At 46.8% G+C, this 27,693-nt stretch overlaps 1 protein-coding gene across 18 annotated transcripts in view; it reads right to left on the bottom strand.

Annotated features, from left to right (window-relative positions):
* Positions 1-689: 689 nt before the first annotated feature.
* Positions 690-27,693, bottom strand: part of EHMT1 (euchromatic histone lysine methyltransferase 1) — a 124,187-nt gene continuing 97,183 nt past the window's right edge. For all 18 annotated transcript variants that reach the window (XM_049832217.1, XM_049832227.1, XM_049832222.1 and 15 more), the window contains 15 exons: positions 27,200-27,364; positions 26,613-26,695; positions 25,194-25,300; positions 23,121-23,243; positions 20,612-20,713; positions 19,727-19,831; positions 16,886-17,040; positions 15,917-16,084; positions 15,387-15,531; positions 14,331-14,408; positions 13,039-13,154; positions 10,096-10,182; positions 5,598-5,676; positions 2,480-2,655; positions 690-2,193 (listed from right to left, as the gene is read on the bottom strand). In XM_049832217.1, coding sequence (XP_049688174.1) covers positions 2,010-2,193; positions 2,480-2,655; positions 5,598-5,676; positions 10,096-10,182; positions 13,039-13,154; positions 14,331-14,408; positions 15,387-15,531; positions 15,917-16,084; positions 16,886-17,040; positions 19,727-19,831; positions 20,612-20,713; positions 23,121-23,243; positions 25,194-25,300; positions 26,613-26,695; positions 27,200-27,364 — 1,873 coding nt within the window. In that variant the 3' untranslated portion in view covers positions 690-2,009. The remainder of the gene's footprint in view (positions 2,194-2,479; positions 2,656-5,597; positions 5,677-10,095; positions 10,183-13,038; positions 13,155-14,330; positions 14,409-15,386; positions 15,532-15,916; positions 16,085-16,885; positions 17,041-19,726; positions 19,832-20,611; positions 20,714-23,120; positions 23,244-25,193; positions 25,301-26,612; positions 26,696-27,199; positions 27,365-27,693) is intronic.

Below are 27,693 nucleotides of genomic sequence, written 5' to 3'. Positions count from 1 at the left end.
TTGAAGACTGAAGGATTATACAAAATTTAAAAAACAACCCCCAACACCCCCCCCAGAACATAAAGCAAACAGTCAGACCGATGCTTCCTTTTCCTTGCTTGAAGGTATGCAGGGTTTGGGCGGTTTTTTCCTACTTTCGTTTTCCTTTCAAGCCCAAGGATAAGAAGCTCAGCCCCAGCTGGAGGTGCCAGCACCAGCCCCCTCCGCCCCAGTCCCACACGGTGCCATCCCCACCAGCCCAGCGGCATCACTGCGGGCAGACAAAAAGGCCAAACTCCTTTTAAAGCACTTTTTTTTCCTTTTTTTTTATTGATTTCATTGAAAACAGAACAAGAAAATGATCAGAGCCAAAAGACTGCTCCTTTAAAACTGTCAAAAACATTAACAGAAAAAAATAATAATAATAAACATGACGGCATTATGAATGTTCTAGAAGAGATGAACAAAAAAACCTGTTACTGCACTAATTACAGTATTTAAAGATATATGCAAAAAAAAAAATTAAGATAATGACCTGCCCAGCCACCACACAAAAGGTGATGGCAAATTTATTCACACTACAATACTAACAATTTAAAAAAAGTTTTGTTTTTTTCCTGCATTTTTATACTAAAATCACTTTGTTCTTTTTATACAATTGATAGTTTATATTCACGTGGTGAGCAAAAATCACACCAGAATCAGCACCGTTTTGTTTTGTGGTTTCTTTTTGTTGTCGTTTTGTGGGTTTTTTTTGTTTTGGTTTTTTTTTGTGTGTGTGTTTTTTTTTTTCTTTTTAATGCTAGTCCCCAATGTTTCAGTAATGGTAAAAAATAAATCAGTTTATCGAAACCTCATAGCGTGTGGCTTAAAAATTAATCGAAGGTGCCCAGCGTTGAGAAAAGTGATGGGAACAGACGAGCTGGTGGCATCTGGGATCTTCTCGCTGTGACAAGTCCTGTCTGCTGTTTGCCCCAGCTGGCGGACGCAAGTCGAGGTTCTCTATAATATATATATCATTCACTTTATTTTTAAAAAAAGAAAAAACTGATTTTCTTAAGAAGTTAGTGTCTTGTACAATCCCCTTCAACCTTCGCTCTCTAAGACCGCTAATGCGACGGGGCGAGGGAAATCCTTCCACGGATGAACCGAACACTGAGACAGTAACACGGCCAAGCGGCGCAGACGACAGCTGGTTTGTAACGGAGGAAGCCCGGGAGGGAGCAGGGTCTTAGGGGAAGTGTCTCTGGTTGGCTCGGGAGAGAGCCAGGGACCACAGGGATTGTAAGGACTGTGGGTTTCTTCTCATCAGAAGAGAAAAAAGCCAGTGGATTTGGTAATACGGAGGGTATTTGTTAGAAATGCCCTCTAGCTCCTAGGGAAAGGCCCCACTGCAATGTCCTGCGAGATGTGGGAGAAAGTCATGGTTTAAAAAAAAAAAAACAAAAAAAAACAACCAAAAAACCAAACAAACCAACAAAACCAACCAGCAGAACCTGCCCCAGGGCTGTGCCAAGCAAACCCAAACGCCAGCACCTCCCTCCCCCTCCCCGCTCCCCGCCCCCCGCCACCCCGGCTTTTAGAAAGAAAGTCCCATCAAGTATTCAAAGTTTATTACAAGTGAACTGGAGATGACTTGGCATGAGCGATCCATTCAATTAACAATAGTCGGAGGACGGGCGGCTTTCCCTTGGCTCTGACAACACTTAGCACATTAAGAGACGGAGGCCAGGATAGCTCGCATGGAAAAAAAACGCAACAGCCACCCCTCCACACACAACTGTGAAAACCAGCAGCTTTCCAGGACCAGGGAGGGGAGAACAACACCACGAAGGTGGGATTTGCTTTTACTTATTCCTCAAGTAACAGTCGGTGGCACAGCCCTAAGTGTCATGAACCCTTGGCTTTCCTTGACCGGGGTTTGTTTTTTTTTTTTTTTCCGTATTTTTTTTTTTTTCTCTTTAAATGGAAATTCAGACAGTATGTGAATCTATAGGGTTAAAACAAGTCAGTCTCTGGGGAGCGGAGCCTCAAAAGGGGCCGGCTGCCGTGGCAGAGCTGGTGTCGGGGAGCCCGTTTTCCTGCGTGTCCTGGGACGAGGTGCTCGCCTGCCGCTGGGCCAGCGCTGAGCTCGAGTGTTTGCACTTAGGTGAACCGCACTGACAGCTGAAGTATTTGCCTTTGATGTCCCAGAACCTATCTCCATAGTCAAAGCTGCAAGAGAGAGACAAAGATGGGGTCACTGCAAACAGAAGCAGGCAGAGCAAGATGCCAGGGTCAGCAGTCCTCGGTGCTGCCACAATTTGGGTTTTTGCAAAGCTTCAGGGGATGGAGTGTGTTTGTAGGATCCCTGGGGGACTCTGGGGACACGGCCCAGAGAGCAAAGAGACAGAGTGAACCAGCTCAGGAGCAGCAGAGCTTTTGTCCCTCTGCAATCCATCCTTCCCTGAGGGAGGTGGTGGCTCCCCATGGGAAGGGCAGCCCTGGGGACAGCACCTACCCGATTTCTTCTCCGGCTTCTATATGCCTTGTGCTGAAGAAGGCGATCCTGGGAAAGCGGAGGTCCTGATGCGACATGAAGACTCGCACCGGGATGAGGTTTGGCTCACAGAGGTGGTTTATAAAGCGGCTGATGTTGCCATAGAAACGGGCATCTATGCAGTACACCTCTCCATCCTAGAGGAGAAATGTTGCATCTTTCATTAGATGAGGTTGGGTTTAGTATTATTACTGCTACTTGTTTAAATAAAACAAATGAGAAAACTATTGGTTGTTGCACTAATACTCTGGAGAGCTTCAAGAACAACAACCAGGGCAGGACACCCACTGCGCGTTTAAAAGGACTAAACACACACACTTCTCTATTCAACAGTACCCTGAAAATACAGTTTTCTGCACAGCACTCTGCCCCCACAAGCCCAAAGACCTTTTAAATGCCCTTGACGCTGGCCGGCACATCAGCTCTCCCCAGTCCTGCTCTGCTAAAGCACCAGTTTGGCATAGTGGGATTGATGTTTGGTGCAGACAGACACCTTATGGGTAAAAGCCACTGGCTAGGGGAATAGGCATCTGTTCTGTCCTCTAATTGAACATGACAGCTAAGAAATGCAAAGCCAGAGCCTTGAGAAAACACTGTTTTTTGCAGATAAAAGTGAAAGTGAGAACACAGAAACTCCCTTTCCAGAGAGCCCAGAGAGCAGTAATATTTTGTTTTCCTTGAAAATAAAAGAACCCCCCTCAGGGCTTTTTTATTCCAGCAGAGAATGACTGTGCAAAGCAGAGACTTTAATTACAGAAGCTAATTTCAGTTGCAAAGGGGCCAAAAGCAAAAGGATCCATTAGCGGTGCTCTAACTCCCTTTTGGGCAAGCACCTTGCAATCGTTAATGGATGAGCTGTGCCAGATCACACCACCCGACTGATGCAGGAGCCCAGGGAAGATGTCCCAACGACTGGGGGAGGTGTCACCCCACATGGTCCTGTATCACACACAGTGTTACCAGCTCTAATTTCAGTTGTAAGTAATTCCCATCACGCCCTCACTTTCATCCATGGAAATGCCGTGGTTGGTGAGGACAACATCACCCACTACCACATCTAGTGACCATCTGGAAAGATCTGAGCTCTCCACCATGCAAGTCAAGAGGTGTTTCTCAAGAAGGGAGCCTGCTGCCTTAACCAATACAGGCAGCGTCCTCACTGTGAAGCTGCTGAGGAGGACAAGTCCCAAAGCAAACTGCTTCCCACCTTGCTATGGAGGGTATTGGGAACTAAGAGTCACATGGTGGCAACTGGGGAGAAAGGGGAGAAACTGTGAACCTGCTCTGGGGTGAGATGAGTCTCCTTCTCAAGAGTGGGAAGGCACTGGGGTTTCTTAGATGGGAAGATGCCTGGAGAAAGCCCTTCTTGCCTGCAGGCAGGCAGGGGTCACACAGATGCAGCAGCATGCAGCCAACCGCTGCCTCTCTTTGATGGAGCGCAGCAGGGCTGGCCAAGTGTGTGAGCAAGGGCTGCAGAGGATGGGCTCGTGTGTGGGAAAGGGGTGGCTTGACATGAACAGAAAGCAATCACACCAGCTAAAACTCAACCTTGTCCTTCCCAGAAATAGCGTGGTTTTTTCCAGCTCTCTAGTACAGAGACAACAAAACTATCCCTTTAACCAGTGGAAGCTCAGAGAGCATCTATTGTGCTATGTCTTCCTCCTGGAAACCCAGCAATGGCAGTTAAGTTTTGGCTGCTTGATGTTTGCCCTCTTTCAGATCTGGAATGGGATATGACTGCGGGACCTGTCACACTGAACAATTCACCATGCACATGGCCTTGAGTGACAACTCAAGGAACAGGGACAATAGAAACGACAACCCAACAACTCTCACTATAGCACAAACCCATTCAGGCCAGTCCTTCGAGACACACCAGGACCCAAGGATGCCTCTCCCAGCGTTGGGGTTCACACTCTTAATCATTTCCCATCACTCAGAAGGCCACAGGACCCAGCCGGCTCTGCCCTGCCCTCCTCTGCCTGTCCCGATGAGCTTCTTTTAATAATACCTCCATGACTTGGTGCCTGGTTTTCTACAGATGCTCCACTTTGAAGATAACCCCGAAAAAAAGATGATGCTTATGCCTATACTTAGGTCTCCCTCCTTGCTTCACTGAGGCTTTGTAAGAGCAAACGCAGAGGTTCTCCCTCAAGGCAGGCAGCCAGGGGCTAACCTAAAGGCAAGGCAAGGCCCAGGTGGGCTCTCGCTCATAAATGCACGAAGCAGGTTCAAGTCCCTGCTGCTTTTTAACTTCTTAATTACAGTTTGACCCTGCTGTTTTCCCACTGACTACAAGACTGATTACTTATCTTTTTTTCAGCCGTTGAATGTGTGTTGCTTTAAAAAAAAAGAAAACAGGGCAAAAAAATAAAGCAAAGCTTCTTTGTCACTAGCTGATGACAGAAACAAGACAAGAGACTGTTTTACAGCCTTCCTTGGAAGCCACCCCACTCCTCTGAGTCCCCAGCTCACCTTTCTCCTTTTCTCCTTTCCCAAGGGAAGTCTGAAGTGATGGCCTTGCTTAAAAACTTTAGATCTCACTTCTAAAAGCAAGATTTCTGCTCTGAGACAGCCCTCCACAGAGCAGCACAGGATAACTACGAGCAGAACAAGCCTAAAGTCCCTGCCAGGGTATCTGAAGGATCCCTTTATAAGTGAACGGGGGGTGGGGGGTGGGGTGGGTTCAGTCTTCCAGCTCACCTTTTTATGAAGAGCTTACAGAGCTGCCAATCAACACAGCTGCAAGCCTGCACATACACACTTGAGTATCAAAAACTGAACAACTGAACTCAGGATGCCCAAACGGTTTTGACAGAAGAGCACCTTGCATCAAAACTGGTGTGGGCAGCATGTACTGCGGCAACCCAGTGCTGCTGGGCTCTGTTACCATTTTAACAAGCCCTAAGCTTTACCTCAACCACTCTATATTTTGACTAGAATGCAGAGAGGATGCAGTCCTCCTCTTTGCAGGCTTTCAGATTGTGCTGTACATCAAGATGGACATAAATATTCTCTTTGCTGTTTTGGAGAGGCAAGACCTTGGGTTTGTCTCATTAGATACCTTCAGATACAGTACCTTGTTGTCAAGGTCAAAGAGGTAAGAGTCCTCTTCACGGACGTCTGCCTCGGAATCAGATATCAGCTCACCAACGTACCTGCGGACAAACAGGAAAGGCAGAAATAAGATGCTCATGCAATCACAAGCTTGGGTTTAAACATTTCTTTCTGGGAAGAGGGAAAGAAAGGGATACAGCCCAGCCACAGATGACAACCCACAGCCTTAGCAGTGTAGGTCATCTCAGAGCCACCTGGGCAAACTGAGCTTTGCCAACTTACAGCAGCTAAAATCTGGCTCCAAACTCTGTCTTTTCAGGGCAACGCTTTTAGTATTAAAAATGGAGTCTTACTTCCAACAAAATTTACTTTTTCCTGAGGACTATGTTTTCTTTTGCAAACCTCTTTGTTGGCCAAGATCAACATGTTAATCCAGTTCTCCTTATGTTCGTGGTTAGACTCATGCCCTGGCTCTGCTAAAAACCACTGCAGTGCTTGTGCTGTTTACATCCCAAAGCAAAATGTTTGTGTCTGTCCTTCCCGTATTTTCCAGGGTATTTTGACTGATTACATAGGCTACTTACCTTAAAAGTTTTGTTTTAAAAGTCTCAGGTGTAACCTAACCTGGCAGGATCCCTGGAAGGATCTAGGCTTCTTTCGCAATCCCTCTTGAACCAGAATAAATCAGAACTGTGACCCCAATAACAAATCAGGTGCAAGGCAGATTACAACCAGGTTCTCCAAGCACCACAAAGCATGTGCATGCTTGGCCTGGCTTGCTGAGAAGGACTAAATACACACACCACCTCTCACACCCCAGACAGATGCTGGTTTTGATGCAAACCCCCTTGTTGCAGGAGTCCCTGCTGTACTAGCATTCCCACATTTGTCTCCCTGTCTCCATCTTGAACAGTTTTGGACTGTCAAGGTTCAACATTTCCTGTCTTGCTTGTAATCAAAGAGACACAAGAGGAAAGATACAAGAGCCAGAGGGAGGATACAAGAAAGAAGCAACAGCACAGTAGATTCTGATGTGTAAGTCTTCCTCGTCTGCAATTCAATGCTAATTAATTATAAGCAAAGGATTCACAATACGAATAAATATTCTTCGCAGCATCAACAGAGACTTCCATGATCAGCAGCCATTATCACAGCATTCCTCTGCAGCTCTCAAGGCATTTTTGAAGTGTTAACCAACCGTATCCATTTCCCCCTGTGGCTCAAGGCAGCATTTAACTCCAGGGCTCGGGAAGAGGAGAGCCATAAAACATTAACCTGGAGAGGACCCACGCACTCTGTGACAAGGGATCGTTTGGCTGCAGTTCCCAAATCTGAGCGATCTGGCCAAGCTGCTCTGCCTGAGCAGGAGGCTGCCGCCGCGTGTGATCCTCCTGTTTGCCCCCGCTGCATCCTGTTATTTATTAAGCGCTCCCGTAAGGCTGCAGCATTACTGGAAATCACACGCTTGTTGGTGACCTAAAGCAATGGGAAGATGATGGCCAGAGAGGGAGAGAAATTGCTGTAGCATGGCACAGTAGCCAGCGGCAGCTGAGAAACAGCTGAATAATGCTGCACAGATTGGCACTCTGCTCAGGGACAGCCACTTCAGGTTTACAGCTCAGTGAAACAAAAAACCACAATCTAATTAGAAAAATGTTGTTTTGATGTTCCTTTAAAGACTATTCCTGCAACTCATTTCCTTTCCAGGACTGCTCATAGACACTAGTGGTTCCCTAATTTCCCAGGTCCAAAGTTATGGAGGGATGTGCATATTGCTACCCCAAAAAAGAGCAGGACCATCAGCCCCTTCATTGAAGGGCTCCTCAAGTCAGGACAGTATCTTTCTTCTCAGCAAGATGTTCAGCACGCTGATGGCAAGTAACTACATCTCAGAGATCTACACTGCCACTCATCACCACAAGATCAGTGCACTCCATGAAAAATCAAGAGCAACAAGAATTCCCTAGCAGAGGCTCCAGCATTTTCCAAAGAGTGTGGGAGATGGGACATCTAGGGCTTCTCTGGCTGAAGGTGTGGCTAAAATGACTGGCTCACTGCAGATGGTATCTTAGTAGAGCATCACTGCTTTGTACAGAAATGAAATATTTGGAAACCATGTAATGGACGTGCACCGAAAGGAACAGAGCAGATCCTCACAAATGTCTGGTTTCCGCATTACACCACTTCACAGCCTCTCCAATAAAAGCCTTTAACCAGCTGTGCCACTTCCAGAATGAGTAGTTACACCATCTAACAACCAAGCATGAACAGAGCAGATTCAAAACAACCCACAGCAATGTCAACACAGGGTGAGCAACAGCAACTTCCAAGCAGTGACAAATTTGGAGGTCAGAGAGAAACCTGCACCGAACACACCAGTCTCCTGAGCATCTGCCAGTGGCAGAGCCTAAAAACTCCCTGGAAGCTCGGCGGGGCAGGGAGGACGATGCTGCTGCATCTCCCCTTGCTAAGCTGCTGCTTCCAGGACCGTGCTGAAGGTACTGGAGGCTGTTAGTAGGAGGGTCTGGAGTAGCCGAAGGCTCTGGAGCAACTGGGGTCTGGGGAGCCCTGGAGATGATGGTGGGAGAGCTGGCTGGCCACTGCACTAGCGGGCCTTGCTCCCAGCTGCCAATCTGCTCTGAGCGCTGCTAAACGCTCCCTACAGAAGCTGCTACAGGCTGCCAGAGGGACAGCCTGCAGGCAGAAACAGAAAGGGAAACCATTTTTGGAGTGATTACAGAGAAAAGTTGAATGGTATCTGAAGTACAGAGCAGGCTGAAGAGCGGTATGTGTGTGAGGAAGGCATTTACACACAGAAACAGTCGGGACCAGCAGAGTTTTGCATAATAAAAGCACTGTGACAATATTCCACATTTGCATCCCATGCAGGCATACGTGAAAAATTATGGAATAAAAGTAATCTTACACCAATACAATTATCCTCCTTCCAAAGCAGAGTACCCACTCAGGGCTCTAATCCAGACGTTTAATGCAAAATGCTCTTCCACAAGAGCCAATCCTTGAAGATGCTATGTGCAAGCAGCCCCTGAGCAGTGCCAGCACAGGGGCTTCTTTGCCAGAGATGAGGAAACCAAATCTATAGGTGGCACACAAAGACTCACAGGAAGGACATCAGTGCAGCTGGCTTGAGGAGGAGAGAAGGACTGGACTTGGTGAGTTGAGTAAATGACGTGTGTGTGTGTGTGTGTGTGAGAGAGAGTGACGCGGACAAGGAGGAACATGCACGGTCAGGACATAAATTAGCTCAGCTTTTTAGTATGCAGCTCATTTAGATAATGAAGAAGACAGCACCTACCACTGAAACAGTGTCAGCACCTCCTGGCAAGGGTGGAGGGAAGAGTTAAGCATGGTTGTGGTATCTGAACCCCATCAGCTCTGATGCGTGCTTGTCTGTGTTAATTACACGCATTACACGCAGGGCTGCCCCGGTTCCTTGGGCTGCCTATTCACCACTGCTTAGTCCTCTCACATATTAGCATTCCAGTAGGATTTGGTTAAGTCAGTGCCTTTTTTGTTTGGGAGCAGTTTGCTTGCAGGCTCTGGCTCATCCCTGGGCCCTGAACCAGGACAGAGACCATTGGTACTTAACAGGAAGCCCCACCTGAAGACAGACTTAAGACACTCCCCACAAACAGCAGTTTTAAGCTTTACCTCTGAAAAAAACATTTTATCATCTGGCAGCTCCTAACATGGAAGAAATACTTGGCTGACTCACTGCAGATTTTTCTTTTCCTTTTTTTAAAATTCTGCAATAATTTTCCACAATCCCCCACCCCAATTCTATAAAACATCGAAAACTAGTTCTAAAAAACCCCAGCACCTATCTCATGAAGGGCATGAGTCAAGCCTTATTTAGAAGGCCTTAACTCACTGTAGTACTGCAATGAAGAAAACACTTCCCAAAATATTTAATAAAGTACATATACCACTTCAAAGCCTAAAACCGTGGGGTTCAACCCCAGTTTCTTCACTTGACATAAATCTGACCATTTTTGATCTTAAGTACTTTATTGAATCAGAGCCAAAACATGTGCTTAATGCCAAGTGCTTTACTGTTTTGCTGAATCAGACTAAAGCCAGAGCTGTGACACTGGAAAACCTCTTGAGAAGTCAGTATTGAAACAGAAAAAGGTCCGATATAAAAAGGTTGTTCCAAATTGCCTTGGCCTTAAAGTGTCCCACATCCAGGGTGAACATGTGAGTTGAGCACATTTGCAGCACAACTCAAATCCATTTTTCCCCTGTTGCTTGTGTTTCAGAGGGGTAAGAGAGCTGAGCACAGATCCCAGCAAGACAGAGAGGGGTGGAGAAAGCTCCATGCTATGAGGAAAAGGACAAACAGAGCAGGAAATGGAGTCAGGAAACCTCTGACTGAGGGCAAGCAGCTCAGCTCAATGCCAATTTGATTTGCATGAAAACCTCTCCTTAAAGAGGAGAGACCATCCCAGCCCTCGGGAAGCAATGCATTTGCTTGAGCTAATGAAAGCTGAATAACTTACTCGCACACAAAGGTTCCCAGTGGAATGTCTTGCATTGTTCGCACACCCCAGCCCATCTTTTGTGTCCGATAAAGCTGCAATCGAGTCCTGGAAAAGAGGAAACGAAGCCACGTTAATGACAGCACTCTGCAGTAAGACAATGAATTTTCATAGAGAGATGAGCAAAAAAGCCAGCAACCTTCCATCACCACAAACTCAAAGATGATTTCAATATTCAACCCCCTAGTTCTCATGCTGGCACCATTGCAGGTACACTCCACTCCCACCACTGCTCTGAGCATGTGGGCAGATGCTCAATGGAAACTGCCTGGGGACAAGGGACAGGCGTCCACCAACCCCTTCTCCCTGCCCAGCTGCACCTTGCAAGGTGCACACCTAGGGACTGGGGAAGAGAGTATGGGACTGGCTGCTCTGTGTGGTTACGCCATTCATGATTTACATGTGGGATACCAGAGTCCCACCACCAGCATTTCTTTTCCCTTTCATGAACACACCCCGCACTTGGGGGAAGGCAGGGAAGGTGGAAGGGGACTCAAGGCAGCATTGCTCTGCAGGGAGGAGTGCTGCAGGGGGAAGGCAGGGAGCTTACAGTGAATTAAGAACACCTTCAGCTAAGTGCTCTGATCCCTTTGCCCTCTGCCGAGGCCAGCGCATTTAGCAACTCCATCATATCCAGCTCCCTGGCTGAAAGACAAGGGAGAAACGCTGCAACTTGAGACTTCTTGGTGTAATAGCTGCTCTGTGGAATTTTACTGATGGAGTTTATAGGCAGAGAAACAATCCTGTAAGTCATTCTGCCTCCTGCTCAGCCAGAACTTGAGTTAAGTGCAGGATGAACAGTCTCCAGGGCTAGGGAAGGCTTGCTCTGTCCCCGAGGGAACCAAAATCCACTCTCAGCAACACTGTTATCGGAATAAAGAGAAATCCGATGCTCACCTTAACTTTACCCTGTTGCTTTTCCCAGTACTTCTCTCCTCTTCCCCCGACTCATTCCCTCCTTGCACTGCCAGCTCAAACTAGGAGCTGTACATTTCCTCATATTTGCTCACGGCTCCTGGAGCCTTCACCAGGGTAAAACATGACTTCATGAGAACAACCACTCTCAGAGAAACTGGTTATAACATTGTATTTCAGGCTTGAGGAAGCTCCCCCATGTTTTGCCTCGTCCATCGTAGCAAAAGCAGAGCGCCAAGCTCAGGTTCAGGCTCTGTCGTTGGGGCTGACACTGGCAGCAGCGGGACTGCAGCTCCGATCTCAGCATACCAGCTGAGCTGGGTCAGCCTGCCAGATGGAAATGCATGTGCTGCCGAGCAGAGTTAATTTGGAGCAAATCTGATAAATGAAGCACTGAAAACAGAGTGGGAGCACCCATGTGTCACGCTGCAGCCCAAATGCAGGAGGTTTCCTCCGCTGCCTCCCCAGGGACCTCAAGTATAGCTCTACCAAGCACCTGACCTCACCTCCAGCTTCCCAACAGAGTCACTCTCCCAGGCTTATGGTTGGGTTTCCAACTCTTCCCATCTTTCAGAAAACCACTTTAGCAAGGAAAAAATGCAAAAGCAACAGCTCTAGCTGTACAGCTCCTAAGTAAACACCCACATAGACACCGGAGCTCTGGAGCTTGGCAGGGAAAACCAGAGAGAGGTAAAGTTCTGTGGAAACGCATCGAGCTTTTTCCTTACTTATTTTTAACATTACAAAATGTCATTGAAACTACAAAGCTTGCAAAAATAGTGTTGTCAGTACTACAAAAAATTTACAAAAGTCTTTTTTCCAGTGGGATTCCTTTGAAGTTAGTGCAGTGGCAAACTTCTCCATAGCAGAGGTCCAAAACTAAACATTTATGGTTTTAGCCCGGCATCAAAATCCTAACAGCCTAATCTGCAGCACCAAGGCCAACAGGTATTCAGGTATCCAATTCAGGAGGAGTCATGCCAATAACTTGGAAACTTTAAGCAGCCAAGTCTGGGCATGCTGGCCTATATTTCTACTACATAGAATCACAGAATCATAGACTCATTTAGGTTGAAAAAGACCTTCAAGATCATCGAGTCCAACCATCATCCATGCCCACTAAATCATGTTCTGGAGTACCCCATCTATGTGCTTTTTGAGTACCTCCAGGGATGGTGACCCAACCACTTCCCTGGGCAGCCTATTCCAATGTCTGACAACCCTCTCAGTAAAGAAATTTTTCCTAATATCCAATCTGAACCCCCCCACTGCAACTTGAGGCCATTTCCTCTTGTCCTATCTCCAGCCACCTGACAGAAGAGACCAGCACCCACCTCACTACAACACCCCTTCAGGCAGTTGTAGAGAGCGATAAGGTCTCCCCTCAGCCTCCTCTTCTCCAGATTAAACAGCCCCAGCTCCCTCAGCCGCTCCTCATAAGACTTGTGCTCCAGGCCCCTCACCAACTTGGTTGCCCTTCTCTGGACACGCTCCAGCACCTCAATGTCTTTCTTGTAGTCAGGGGCCCAAAACTGAACACAGGACTCAAGGTGCGGCCTAATACAGACTGCTAACTTACAATATCTTCTAAATTAAGGCTCTGCAGTTTCTGTTGCTGTTATTTTCCTCACAGATCTCCACCTGAGAAGTTACATCTAGGCTCTTCATGCAAGCCCACAAGCCATTTATATATTTTATGGTCAGGCTGATGATAGAACACAACAGTTCTCATGTGACAGTGATGGGGGCAGGGTGCAAATATTAACTGAGCTCATCAGCCCGCTGCTGTTTCATTTCCACCGGCAGCACACAGGAACCCACTTGCATCCCACCACTGTGTGGTAGCACCTGCCCCAGCTTCTGTCTTATCTCGGGAAGTCCTGGGGTTTTGTGGGTTTATGGGTGAGCTGTGTGAATAGAGAGCTAGAAAGTTCAGGAGTTTGGTGTTGGTCTTGCCAAGATAAGCTGCTTTTGGATCCTCCTTCTCACCTGAGCCCATTCTGCACCACCCGGTTCCTACAGGTTCGCCAGCACGAGCACGCGTGATTACACTCAAAGATCAGTGGTGGCTCAGCCATGTTGAATTCAGGCAGGAGTCGGCCGTCCTGAAGAGGAGAGGCATTCGAGACTGAGTTAGTTGTCTGTTCCTGTGACCCCTCCAAATCAGAGGCAGGCCAAGAGCAGAAATTTGCCTGAGTGTAAAAACAGGCCAGAGAACCCCAAGGTGGAGGCATGCCGCAACCTCCCCAAAACCAGCATCAGACCTCAACTTCTCCAGCGGTTTTGCTCCACCCTGACAGTGGCACAGTTGCCACTATCACTGACAGCTGACAAGCAGCAAAAGGCTATCTAGATTTTTGCTGCCTGGCATCACCCTATACACTACCAAAAGAAATATCTTACAGTGCCGTGCAAAAAAACCAATGTGCATCATCATTATTATCATTTTGCAGTGCTGGATAGGAGAAGTGGATGTTTAGTCTGTCTCTGGAATAAAGCCTAAACTTGCAGAGTACAAGGCCAGTATACCCAAGTTCTGAGAACCACATTATCCTCCCAAATAACACTCCCAAAAAAGCTACAACCCAATTATTTACCAACCATATAGGATTAAGGAAGCAATAGATGCAGTTCATTATATTTAACAGATTTGGCTTTTTAGGCTTAAAAGATGTAATCACCTATTAATGTGTAAATAAAACGGCTACAAAGCAAAGAAAAATGCCAGTATTCCCCCTGGGAGAAACTTGCAGGGATTCACAGAACTTCTGGTCTTAGCAGAACCTGTCCAAATATTAACCTCAAAACCTCCCTAGAGGACTGAAGCATACTTACCCAAAACAAACCCGACTTCTGACAATGTTGCGTCTTTACTTTGCCTTCATCCAGAAGGATCACAATAAAAACAAGCAGGCAAAAAAAAAATATCTCTCTACTACTCTCCCCTTGTTTACATATTACAGCATTTTCTATGTTGCTCTGAAATGGAAGCTGATTTCACGCATGGATTATTAAATGCTCTCTATCACCTGCATATAACTAATGGCTCAGTTGGCATGACAGTAACACAAATAAATAAAACTAGAAAAGCTTCCCCAAGTACACATTTTGTTATTATCACATTCATCTCAAAGCTGAGACTACAACTTCAGGCATTTCAAAACAAAAACTAGAGGAGTTGTGCAAGGAACTGTTTTTAAGGTATTACTATAAACCCTGAATTGTGTGAAGTTCAGCTTGCAAACACTGGTCTAACCCAACAGGAGGTTCTGTGTCCTCACCTTATCATACCAGCAGCGCATACTGAGCTGGCCACACATGCAGTTACTGGAGGAGCAGTCGTCTATACATACACAATACTGGAAGAGAAGAAGAGATGTTAACTCCACGCCACTCACACATAACCGAAAGAGCAACTTCTGTGACCGGGTCAGAGAGGAAATGACAAGCCTGCACCTTCTCCTGCTGCAGCTTATTAGCCAGAAAGATAACCAGCCTCATCAGTGGCATTTTTACTCCATTATTTATTTCTGTGTGCAGTGAACGTCAAAGGACCCCAGCTTTCAGGAAAGGATCTCATACTGAGCCATCTTCATTTCTCATGAGAGGATGTCCCCCTGTGTTACTAATCTTCCTCCATGCCCTATGAGCTGTACTCCGCATTTGAGGACAAGGAAAGCTCCAAGAAGGGACCAGAGCTGGGAGATGATGCAACATGATGTCTCAGTCCTCCCCTGCTGCTTGCTTCTTCCCACACGGGTGCTCCAGCTGGCTGCTTCCCCAGCACTCCCCAAGCCAACAGAGTCCCACTACCAGCTGCTGCACAACAGGGCTGGGGCATGGGAAGTTCACTTCAGCCACCCGAGAGCCTTGCCCAGGAGAGGGGTCACCCTCACCCTATGCTTTCCCACCTCTGCTTTCACAACCCAGTCTTTTGAGGACTTCCAGTATCACAACGAAGACCTTGGCCTGGATACTGCATTCAGTAGGAAGACAGCATGAGGAAAGTCTCCCAACAACTCACTAATTCTCCAGACACAGAACAGAGGAAAAGGATAAATGGGAGCCACATCAGCCAGCGCCAGGATGGCTGATGCTACAGCACACAGCTGACACAGAGGTTAGCTTAAGACTCAGAAATGAAGAAAGCAGAATCCCATCTCCTACAGCAAGAGCTGGAGTTAAGGACTACAGCCTTAGCTGAAATTTCATGGCAATATTAGGACTAGACAATCCTATTTTGAATGCAAAACCTGCTCTGAGGTGCAGTGCGCTGCAACATCTCTGAATGCACACAGCAGGACAGGAAAAATATGTGGATACACATGATCCCTCACCTGTAAATGAGTGATGTTTCTATCAATGTCCATTGGGGAGGTGACGCAGTTTTGCGAAACATATTTGTAGTTGCTAGGACAAGGCTCGCTGTCCACTGAATTGACGCAGGGAATAGGGATCCGCTCATAACCCCGGGCGATGTCTCTGCAGTGGGAGAAAGAGAATAGTCACAGAAGAAAAGCTCCTCCAAACAAGGGGCCATTCAAATGCCATCCTGGGGCAGAATTACTGCCTTTGATCACTGAGCATTCAAAGCCTGAAAGCAATTCAGGCTAGAACAGAGTTCATTTTTTTCCACCCTGCCTTACAGATTGTTCTTTGTGCTTGCAAATACTTCCATTTGGAGGATGAATTTACAAACCACGTCTGAATCAGCACGTGCTTAGTTCTTGCTAAGCTCAAACTGACCTTCACACCACTTCAAAAAGCTAAGCATGCACTTAAAGTCCTTTCTTAAACCAGGCTCCCCGCCTCCCCTGTGCAAGTGCTCTATTTCATGACCCACAAGCAGAGCCAGACTTATTCTCACCTGCTTACAACCTTCTCTATCTGGGCAGGCTTGTCAGTAGATGATTCTTTCAGAGTCTTGTTCATCTGTAGGGCCACCCAGACCTGAGAGTTAAGGCTGGAGCACTGGAGCGGAGTCTCACCCTCCTTGTTCTTTAAAGTGACATCCGAGCCACGGGAAAGAAAGAGACTGCAAGACAGCAAGAAATTATAAGCATCCCCTGAGAGAAAGTGCGCAAGGGGAAAATGAGCTGAATCACATCCTCCAGCCAGCCCTTAAGGGACAAGGAAGAATCTGTAGTAGTGAATAATCACCTGAATTTTCTTTATTAAGCATGGTTCAGTGAATCCTTCTACGTGAAGGCGCTGGCAGAAGCCACAGACTGGAGCTCTAGGCACTCACGAGAGCTCTGGGCAAACCTCGCCTTGCGCTTCAGGCATGACAGGTACCTTGCTGGTACCAGCCTAACTTCAGATAGGCTTGAAACTCTCTGGCAGGGAAAGATATGGGGTGGGAAGAGTAGGCTGGATATGGAAGAGTCCCACAGGAAACTGGTATTGGACTTGGCCCTTGTTTATACTCACCAGCTTCTGGTGAGTACACATGATGACTTTATTCATAGCAGTGATGAAGCAAAGGAAAAGCCCTGTTATCATATTATGCCATGCTAGTTGTGGAAAAAAAAAAAGCTTTAATCAAGGACGCCTGACACCTTTCTGCTGGGAAGCCCAGGCTGAGCCCCTCAAGGCCTCTACCCAAGACTCCAGGACCACTCCATGTTTTCTGATCTTTTTTACACCAGTTCTGGCAGCAGCTAGTATTTCAGACCCACCGCCCCTATGAGCAGGGCAATGGAGAAACAAGCCCTCCATCCCAATTTTGGTTTGTGCTTCAATGCCAAAGGCATTTCAAAGGATCTCCCGAACTTGCCAGCCAGCACCCAGTGACCAGGGGAAGGGAGAGAAGTGGCAGGGCTGGAGCTGTACTTACACGACACACTCGTAGCGGTTCTCTCTGGCTGCAATATGCAGGGGCGAGTCCCCGTGAATATTCACTGCATGTAAATCACACTTAGCAGCCAGCAGTATCTCTGCTATGTCAACACAGCCAGAAAAAGCAGCCCAGTGCAAACAAATATTTTCCTCCTGGAGGGAAAGGAAACAGAGTAGAGGCTGTTTAGTGCATTAAAACCCTATCACTTTGGGACTTCACCATCCTCAGCTCTACACCTGCAGCATGCAACATGTGGCTTGCAGTCGCCTTCCCTACACTGTTCTTTCTGGCTGGGACTGCCAGGGCAGGCAGGGTAATCTCCACACAGACAAGCAGGGAGTTCTCACTCCAGCCGCCTCCGCACACCAGTGACGGGGAGGCTGCACACAAAGCGGTCCATCGCCTTCTTTATACTCGCAGGCAAATCGTCTGTCTCTAAGCCACAAAACAATCTGGATCAATCCACGAGAGAGGTGACAGACACGAACAAACATGCTGGAAAAGGCTAGAAGCTGAGCTTCCCCAGCCCAGACAGACAGGAAAGCTAGCATGTCTCCCAGTGCTACAAAATTAAAGAGAAAAAGGCATAGCAAAAGCTATAGGGTATATGAAGGTGCTAGAAAGTGAACCAGGAGCCACAGGGAAAGCAATCTATCCAACTTCAGGCATCTCTTAAATACTGTATGTACTCATCTCTCACTAGCAGCACTAGAAATAGCTGAACACTCATCTTTTTGATGGAGATATTTTAAGCGATGATACCCTGTTTTCTGTTACAGTGCAATTTGCAGCACACTTCGAACCCGTCCCCATGACAAGCTCTAAAGACGTCAGTTACAACAGTGCAGTGATAGTAATGATCACCTAACTTTTCTCTCTTTTTTTTTTTTTTTTTTTAAAAGCAAAAATAAAGCGCATCTCTTAGTCATTGCAACTTAACTTAGATCCTTCCTTAAATGGGGAGGCTATTGACATACACAAGGGAGTGGGGAGACCTTTTTCTACATGGCTTCTGCCTCCCATTATGGTAACATCCAGAAAAAAACGCTAATCACGTCACATACCCATCTACAGAAAAAATTAATCTTGTCAATTGCACACCACATGCTGCTGCACAGACAGATTACAGACACCTAGACTCACTACTTTGCCTTGCATAGGCTACTGCCTAACAGCAGCATAATTATAATCAAAAGCATTTCTCCCAGAATATGATGCTTCCCAGCACAAGTGACATTGCTTCTTAATGACTGCAATCAGGAGACACTGAATGTAGGTATAGTAACAGATATGCGATACATACATCTGCTAAGAGGGTATTTTTCTTTCAAGTAAATTGTTGACTGAGCTGATCTGATTTTCATCATTTAATGTGTGATCTTGTAACTGGTAGCCAAAAGGCTTCTGTGACAGATCAAACAAGTCAGTTTTGTTCAAAGTCAGCACTAGGGCTCTGAAGCAATGCAACAACCCAAAAAGCCCCCTTCTCTTGCCTTGACTTTTGCTTTTAGGAACAGTATCAGATCTGGACCTGCCTGGGAACTATCTAAACTACCATGGAAATAGAGGCTCCTACAGAGAAGGGGCTTTCAGACTGGGGACGGCAACCTCAGGAACAGCTGGAGCCTTTCTGAGCCCCGTGAGACAAATGTGCCAGCACCTAGCCCTGCTAGCACCCAAGACACAAAACAAGGCATTTAGGGAGACAAATACAAACCAGCTGCTTATATATCTTGGATTAAAAAAGCACTAGGAGCCTCAGACAAGAAAATACACTGTCATGAGGTATGCTAGAGTGTGAACTGATGCCAGGGTAGGTACTTCACTATAACAACTCTGTGCAGAAAGCAGTGAAGCCAGTTACCCTTCATTTATCAAACTATCTTACATCTACAGGCCAAAGCCTGGAGTAGCTCATCACACCCCAGTTCACACCCAAGCTTGCATTGCAGGTACTTCTGGGGTTTCAATATCCTTAGAGACAGAAAGGAAAAAATGAGAAATATACTACTGAGAAAAAAAGAGGAGAAGCAGTGCTGATATAATGAGTCTCCTGAACAAAAACCTGGATGACGGGGGAAAAAAGGAGACAGCACCTCCCTTGTAACTTCTCTGTTTACTTGAAAGCCCCTGTGAAACCGGCTGGCACAGCCCAACACACAGCACTGCTGGGCCCACAGAGCTCCTAGGCACTCAAATACAGAGTACATCCCACTCAAGCAGGATTTACGGAGGTGAAGAGCAGGCCAAGAGCCAGCTCCAGCACACTGAGCCACCAGCCTGGGCACGCTCTGTCCACATTGGTGGCTACGTGCCTGTTATGCCTAGGAAAAGCCAGGCTTGTGATACTTGCTGGCAGAGCGTCTGCTCAATCCATCCAGAAAACACAAGTACAAACTTATGCCCCTCAAAAGGCATGCAGGATGCCCCTAACCCATGCCCAGTGTATACTGGCCTGTGACCAATGTGGAGCTGCTAAGTCTGGACTCAAGGAGGATCTGCCTGGTGCAGCATCCAAGCGGCAGTACAGTGGACCCAGGTGGATTAGAAGCAGCGAGGCACAGAGCTGACTACAGCCTGCACCATTATGTACAGCATCCTTATGGGCTATGTCATGAAGAGCTGGAGGAAAAGGACTTGCCAGCTTGTAAACTTCCTCCCAGAATATGGAGGAAGTTTCTCCCACCAGACACTCTTCACTCACTGCCCCAAACCACCTGTGTCAAGGGACCACTGGACCTCCCTGCACTGAACCCAAGATCTGCTTCCTCGGGCTTGTTTGGTTTTTCAACAGAGATTGTTGTTAATTTCTGAAACGGATTCCAGGAAGAACCTTACATTGTCGCGGATGTTGATGTCTGACCCCTTCGCAAGCAGCAGCTTCACCAGCTCAATATGCTTGTACTCGGTGGCCCAGATCATCGGCGTCCAGCCTCCATCATCCTATGGGAGGAAAAGGAAAGGGTGAGACATGCAGAATGGGCAAGATGGGTCTCCTGCTGGCTTCACAAGCCGCTTGGCAACCACAGCAGGGTGCAGTTTGCCTGGGAGCCACAGACCCCCTTTCCCTCCACAGGTCTGTCTCATCACTCTCCTTTGGTCTACACTGCTGCAGGGAGAGGTCCCTCAGCGTCCTGCAGAGCCCAGTGTGATTTGAACCAACACGCCTCAGCAGGCCAGAGTTTATTTGCAGCTCAGCACACTGGCAATTGATATCCAGGTCATTCAAATACAGCTGACTGTCCAAAAGGCACAACAAACCTCCAGCTCGTGTAAAAGCTCTTACAAAAGCTCCCTGAGAAGCCTGGGGGAGCTGGCCTTCCCCCAGAACAAGGAACCCCAATGCAGCACTGCCTCACCCCACAGCAGTGTATAAGCTCTGTGATGGTAAGTGCCAGGCTCAACCCATCCCACAGCATGTCCATGATCCCAACACCTCCTGCTAGGAGGAGCCCAGTGACACCCTTGAGCAACAGGCCCCACCAGCTAATTCAGGGTCAAGGAGAAACTGCTAATCAAGGCTCACGGAAGAGAAATTTCCATGAGGTCAGTGGAGGAGATCGCCTTCTCTGGCAGACCAGGATGCCCATGGCACTGTCACCCTATGATATTTTTCAGCTGCCCCCCAGCAGCAGGACTGTATTTGAGCAACTACTGCACACCGCTGAGACTTGGGTCGTGACCTGAGAAGAGCAGCTTCTGCCCCTTGCAGAAAGGCCTTACCTGGCAGTTGACATCCATCTTGCCATTGGAGAGGAGGTACTGAACAATGTCGTAGTGCCCCTTCTTGGCAGCCAAGTGCAGACACGTGGAGCCCTCCGCATCCTGGACAGAACCACAGAACAAGCACTCAGGGGACATCTCTTCCCAGTGTTTCCCATGTCTGCATGACACCAGTAATGCTTAGGAACACCAGAGAAGTTCACAGACGGAGCAGAGGACTCCAAAAGCCCCCAGCCTGCTGTCAGAAGGGGAGAGAGCAGCAGCAACCAACACCAGCACTGAGCAGAGGGAGCTTTACACAAAGCTCCGAGGTGCAACCCATGCAGAATAGGAGGCTGAGAGTGCAAAGGCTATGGGAAGAGACGCCTTTGTGAAGCACAGGGAAGGTACCAACCCGAAACCCTGGCAGACTGACGCTCCCCTTCCTCAGCAGACCCTCTCCAACTCTCCTCCGCGCACTGGAGAGCCAAGGGGAGGCAGAAATCCCTTAGAGGCAGAGCTTGCACTTTACAACAGAAAAGTAGCCTTGTCTCAACCTGAAATGCTCCATTTATACAGGGGTTTTTTTGCTGTGTTTTATTAGCACTAGGCCTTAACCCAGCACCTGGCAGCAGGGCAAAGGGGTGTCCTGCACAGGGGCTAGGAGCCTCCGTAGATACCAAATCCCCAGTGTGCCCACAGCTGAGAATGGAGATAAAAAACAACTGTGAAGGTTGAAAGGAAAAATGCCTTTGGGAGCTGAGAGTACAAGGTCTGGTGGAAATGGACAGGCTGTGAGTCATGACGGAGACACTCCCACACTAACACCAGAGATCTCAGAGGCTGGAGCCTGATTTTTATCAGGTGTTTATATCCCAAGAGCTTAGCACATAGCAAGGCCCAGAGACCAGGAAATAAGAAGGAGGAAATGAAAGACTGAAAACCAAAATGACTCCTTCCAGCTAAGCCCCTGGAAGTAACTTCAGAGGCAAGAGCTTTTGGACAGAGCTGAGTGGAGAGCACATCGCAGGGCTAGGGAGCAACCCTCCAAGCAAGGATGGGCTGTCTCTGGCCAGGGATTACACTGTGTGGGCTTCTTGGAGTAAAGAAGGGGTTTCTACACCCCCATAAACACCTGCCACATCTGAATAATGCCACAGCTTTCCCCTTAGATAAGCATAAGCCAAGTGCAGCTTCTCAACCCTATGGAGAGCAGGCATATTTTAATATAAAGTTTCTGCAGGTTTTGAGTGGGCCTTTGACGTCCTATTAACAGGACCAACAGCTTTGCCCTGGGGGCTGAGAAGGCCCCACTCAGCCCACCACTGTCCTCAGCATCCCCTCCACCCAGCAGTCCTGCAGGGCCAGGCTGGGCAGGCTCAGCATACACCCGCAGCAGTTACTGTCCGGATTTTGCATTGAAATGGCTGGAGCTGATTTTAAGCTGTGATGTTGCTGCTTTCAAAAAGATGACTAATTTCGTGCAAGAAACTAATTAACATAATAAACTAGTCTAGACTTCAGACGTGATCTCAGGCTTCTAATTTGCTTTTGCAAGCTCAGGATCTTTTCCTTTCCCTTTACCTTTAGAAGCAAAAACCCCCTTCTTTTCTCTCTACAGGAATAAATCAGGTGAGAGATGTCTGGATTGCTCCAAGACACTTGGGACAGTGGCCAGCATAAACCCACATGTACCTGTCCTGTCCTTTCCCCCTACCCAGCTCAGAACCAGACTCCTAAGGATCCATTTAAGGCTCAGGGTGGGCAGCACTTGACATCTTGTGCAATCCTCCTGGCCCTGCCAGCTTCTTTGCAAAAAAGAACACGCCAGCTCAGCCGTACTCCCCAGCAATAGCAGAGGAGCGCGCCAACAGCAGCAGGTTGTAACAATAAGAAGTTCACATGGGGAGGGTTCCTGTGCTCCAAATAGCATCTGATTTATGGGACTAATAAACTATCTGTATATTTTCCAAGATTGCAAAGCAACCAGAGCATGCTAAAGGCAAACAGACAGCTGCATTTTATTGTATTTGTTTAAATTAGAGGGGTCCAATTTTGCCACTGCAGCGTGACTGCAAGAAACCACACATTGGTCCTTTGGAAAGCAAAGCTTCCTCTGTCATTTTTGCTGGCTTGGCAAGCGTCAGCCCAGTTTAAAAATGTCACCCCAAAATTCTCATTATTAGAGTCTATGAAGAAGGAAACTTTGAAATCAAACTCCAAATTCACTGCAATAGAGTTGTGACACTAACACTTAGTGGCCCCATATAAAATCAAATACCCCCTACATTTGGTGCCACAAACTAATGTAGCAAGTGGCAGCACTTGCCCCAAACTGATCACAGCCAGGACACTGCACCATTAAAATGATACTACTGACAACCACAGCCTTGTCAAGCCTTCACTCCCAAGACAAGCAAGTCCATTTCCCTGCTGCCTGTGCACTCCACCCAAGATTTAAAACCTTATCAAGAAAGAAATGGTGGACAGAGGCTTCTTCAGGAAAAAAAGATAAGGCATAAACTGCTACCTTAGGATCTACTAGTGCTCCAGCCTTGATAAGGTATTTCACAGTTTCCAGATGGTTGTTTTCTGCTGCTTCCATCAGTGGGGTCCTCTGGTCTTCAGAGCAGGTGTCTATATTAGCACCAGCCTGTTAGGAGGCAAAGGCAAATACAAGGACAGTTATAATCATTACTGGTTAGCAGAGGAAGGATGTGGGAGTAGAGATTTGCTAGCAAGTTTTTTCCTGAAATTTAGCCATATTAAGCAGGGGGGAAAAAAAAGGAAATAAAAACAGGAAATAAAGCAGTCCAACTTCACCTGTTTTGGAAAGCAGCACACACTGCCTGCCCTCTATAGCCAGTAACCAGGGCACAAGGAAGCCAACAGCTGGTACTAAATAACTGTTGTTATTAATGGATTGTGTACTGCTACTTTCTAGATATTGTTTATGTAACAGTTTGGAAAAATCAGCTTCCTCCTTTTTCCAGCAGCTTTGTTTTCCCTGGTCTATCATTTCTATGGACACAAACAAAAACAACCAGCTCTTCCCAATGTAACAAGCAGTAGGAACAACTTGCTGATTGCAACAGAGGCAGGCGCTGTAAAAAAAGTCCTGGAGATTAGCTAACTATTCCTGTTGAAGTCAATGGTAACATTTCTACAGAGGTCTCTGAGCATATGTTCGGTTCAACATGGAGTGCCTTGGACCAAAATCTTACTCTTTCCCAAAACACTACTGTGTCATCTATCTTGCCTGCTTTAACTCTTTGGCTTAGCTCAGTAATCCACCCAATACTTAAAACCAAAAGACAATCTCAGAGACAGCACAATTCTTGGCAAGCCATGCATGCATATATATGCATGAAGCACAGACCTGTTTACAGCAGCGACACGCTGACTCAGGTTCACCTGGTACAAGAAGTTGGCCCCATTTCTTCCAGGTGCCTCCCACTGAATGCATTTGTTTTGACGACTTTTAAATAGCTAGAGCTATTTAAACCAGACCAGAGAAGAGGCATTTCAAGTTTAACAAGCTGGGGACATTCCCAGCCAAATACTGTGCTACTGCAATAGCCAGACATCAGGGAAGAGACAAGAAGATGAAGGATTTTGGAAACAAACCAACCCCACTGATACTCAATTCAAATTGTTTGTAATATCTCACAAATTTTGCTCCTTTTACTCATACGAGTCATTATGTTGTCTTCACGTGCAGTAATTTAAGTGAGTGAGGGCAGCGGGGTAGGCCCACAGCTGCATCTTCAAACAGCACTTTGAAAGCCTCTGACTCCAGATGCTGAAATGCAACATGCCAGCAGGCTCATTTTCAAAGATGTGGCATTGTTGCTTTCCCAAAAAAGCCCTTTAAGGTTTCCCAGTCACACAGGGTAAAGAAAACACACTTCCAGTCACTCCAGACAATGTATGGCAGCACAAAAAAGACAAACTCTAACTTTTAAAATCCTTTTTTCTTCACATTATTTTGGAGCAGGTTCAACAAGAGCACCCCTATGTCTTCGACCATCTTCCCTCAATTAGAATCCAAATCTCAGACAATAAGCCAAACTTGCATGTTTCCTTCTCTCCTTTTCAAATGCAGGACATTTACACTGCAGAGGAAAATCCTGCTGGAGCTACTCAGGTTTTGACAGAAGGGAAGACAGAGTCTGCTAGCTTCCAGGCTCCAGAGCCTACCTGCCTTCGTTACAAAGAACAACTTGGCAGCAGCTTGCAGATCACCTGCAGTCTGCCAGTGGTCAGCCTGTGCTGGGACATCTGGCAATGCACTGCTCTGCTGGGTGTGCTTAGGCATATAGGTTCCCACATGCTCCACAGTGCCATACATCGAAGCTTCACATGCTCATTGCCCAGACAGTGAAGCTTGCTTGGAGAACAGCCTAGAAAGACATCTTCAGTCATGTCCTCTAAGACCTCATGTTACTCTCCACCACTCCTCCCTTAGTAAAACCTGAGAATGAGGAGGTTTTTTATAGGAGGGATGTTTCACTGCTGATTTCCAAGTGTGCTTTAGCCATGTGGGGCAGGAGACCAAAAACCACAGAAAATTGCTTGTACAGAGAATGTAGTGGAGACAGACCTGAATCAGCATATGGCAGATGTCCACATGGCCAGACTCGGCAGCAGCATGGAGAGGGGTTCTCTTACTCTGATGCTCCATTTTAAAATTAGGGTCAATTCCATCCACTGAAAAACAGAGCAGAGATGCTTTCAACCACAATTCACAGATTAGAGAAAAGCATAACAGGAGAACCAGGTCTCAGCTAAAGGCTTTTAAAGGACAGTTTCCCAGCCCATCCTCAGCCCTTCTCACAAATCACTACACATTCAAGCCAGAAACCTCTCAGGGTAGTCCCATGGACATTCGATATGCAACAGCCCTCAAACCAAGAGCTTCAGAAACACCATGGAATTTAATACCTTTAAGGCATTACAATTTCTACGTAGGCCATCTCTCTCAGATTCACAATTCACCATCTCTCAGTGCAACAAAACCAACAAACACTATACAAAGATAAAAAGAAAAAAAAATACTGCTTTGTTTAAAGCAACACAGAAGTTGGAAACAACAACAGGTCAGTACTACCTGGCCTTTTTGTCTCACCACTATTAACTGCAGTTAACATTAGTGATCCTCATTGCATTCCCGCAAACACAGGGCTACAAAGTGGATGGAGCCTCTCCAGCTAACGGAAGCTCGGGATCTGGCCAGAGATTCTCACAGCTGTGCAAAGACTGACAGATGATGATGACAGCCAGACAAAGATGTCTGGGCATGATAACATGTTGCATATGATGAGGCCATAGTTAAATATCAATGAAAAACATTTTTGTGCTATTGAAGGCATGAACAATGAAGCCAACGCTTGCTAGAAATAAAAAGAAGAATCTGATAAATGAAAAGAACAGAAAGCGTCCAAAAATGTACTGCAAAGTACTGGGGTGGAAAGGAAATGATCCCAAGGAAACACTGTGTCCTTCAAAGCGGGAGATTCCTCAAGAATATTTGCTGGTAAAAACAAGCTCAGCAGCTCAAAGTCACCTGGTGACAGACAACCATGTACCCCCAAAACAAACCCTGTGTATTGAAGGGCTTTTCCTTTCTATTCTCTTGCTGATGGGTCTCAGCTTCAGCCAACTCCCATCTTTTTACCTCTCTACTGCATGCAAATACCTAACTATCCCATTACACAGAGAGGAGAAGTTCTGTCGGACTGGAAAAATCACATGTAGGTCATGTGGGGACAGAAACAGCTTCTCTGGATAAAATCATGCCCAAATGCAGAAACAAGTTGGGAGCAGGTCCACATTTCACAGAAAGATGAAGCCATTTCCAATGACACATCACTTGCAAAAGTGGCTTTCTCCTCCAACTCCACTCACAAGGGGCAGTGGGGAATATGACGTGCCACCATGCTGGGAACTGGACTCTGGCAGCTGCCTGGCAGGAGCTGGGAGTACTGCCAGACATGCAATGTCCTGGGAAGGAGCCACCTACCTAACATAAGCAGGACTTTTTGCAGCTCTCCTTGCCTCGCAGAGAAGTACAACTGCTTTGGATGGAACCGCAACTTCTTGGGTCTGCAGGAGTGGGGAAAAGAGGCATGATTAATACTCACTGAGGAACACTCCCAGCATTTCACCCCACCCCACTGCTACCCCGTGTGCATGACAAAGTCTATGGTACACTCCAGAGTGCCAGCAAAACACAAGATCAACAAGTCTCCAGAAGGAGGTCTTAAAACTTCCAGCTCTAACCACAGACAACCTTGTTCTAATGAGGGCCATAGCTATCCAGTGCCACTCATCAACAAATTCTGGGTCTTACTACTGTAAACAGGAACTCTAGTAGTTTACAGCTGCAGTCAGAGGGCCAGTGAAAAACTAAATCCTCCAGACAAATCAATAAGACATTTAGAGCTATAACTGTTCTCTTGAATCAGTAATCTGTTGGGGGTGACAAATGACTGAAGTGAACAAAGAAAGGTCTGAGTGGGGACAAAATCCAGAGAAGCTAAATCTCAGTTTTCTCTAGGTTAAGCAACTTTGCTGGGAGCTGGAGAGACCCAGCAGTCTTTTTCTTACTTTTCGGAGTCCAGGGCAATCAGGGCACTTTCCAGAGTTTCTTTAACTGGTCCCTGGGTCAGGCTAGTAGTAGGCTTTGGAAAAACTGAAGACCCAGCCATGTCAAACCCTTCAGCAGCCGAACTTGCTGGCTTGTCTTCCTCTGACAACCGCGTCCCAGTGCCACTGGAGAGAAAAAAATGAGACAGCCAAAGCACAACCATTAAAAATACACAACAGTGTGTATCTTATGCCAAAGAAGGGAAGGAAATGGATTTTAAATACAGATAAGCATAAGTGAAATTGAAACACAAACCAATATATTCTACAGCCTTTTCAGTAAGAATTTGCCCCAAAAAGGAGTTGCACTGCCCTATGATTGCATTTTGATGTACTCTGTGCTACAGGAAACCCAGGAACATGGAGCAAGTTGTAAAAGCCACCAGAACAAGATCAGATTAGACAGGAAGTCAGAGCACTGTTCAATGCAGGGATGGCTTGATTTGTGTTTTCCT

Source organism: Accipiter gentilis, chromosome 29, assembly GCF_929443795.1.
Source record: "Accipiter gentilis chromosome 29, bAccGen1.1, whole genome shotgun sequence".
NCBI lineage: Eukaryota > Metazoa > Chordata > Aves > Accipitriformes > Accipitridae > Astur > Astur gentilis.
This window is presented reverse-complemented; position numbering and strand designations above follow the sequence as displayed.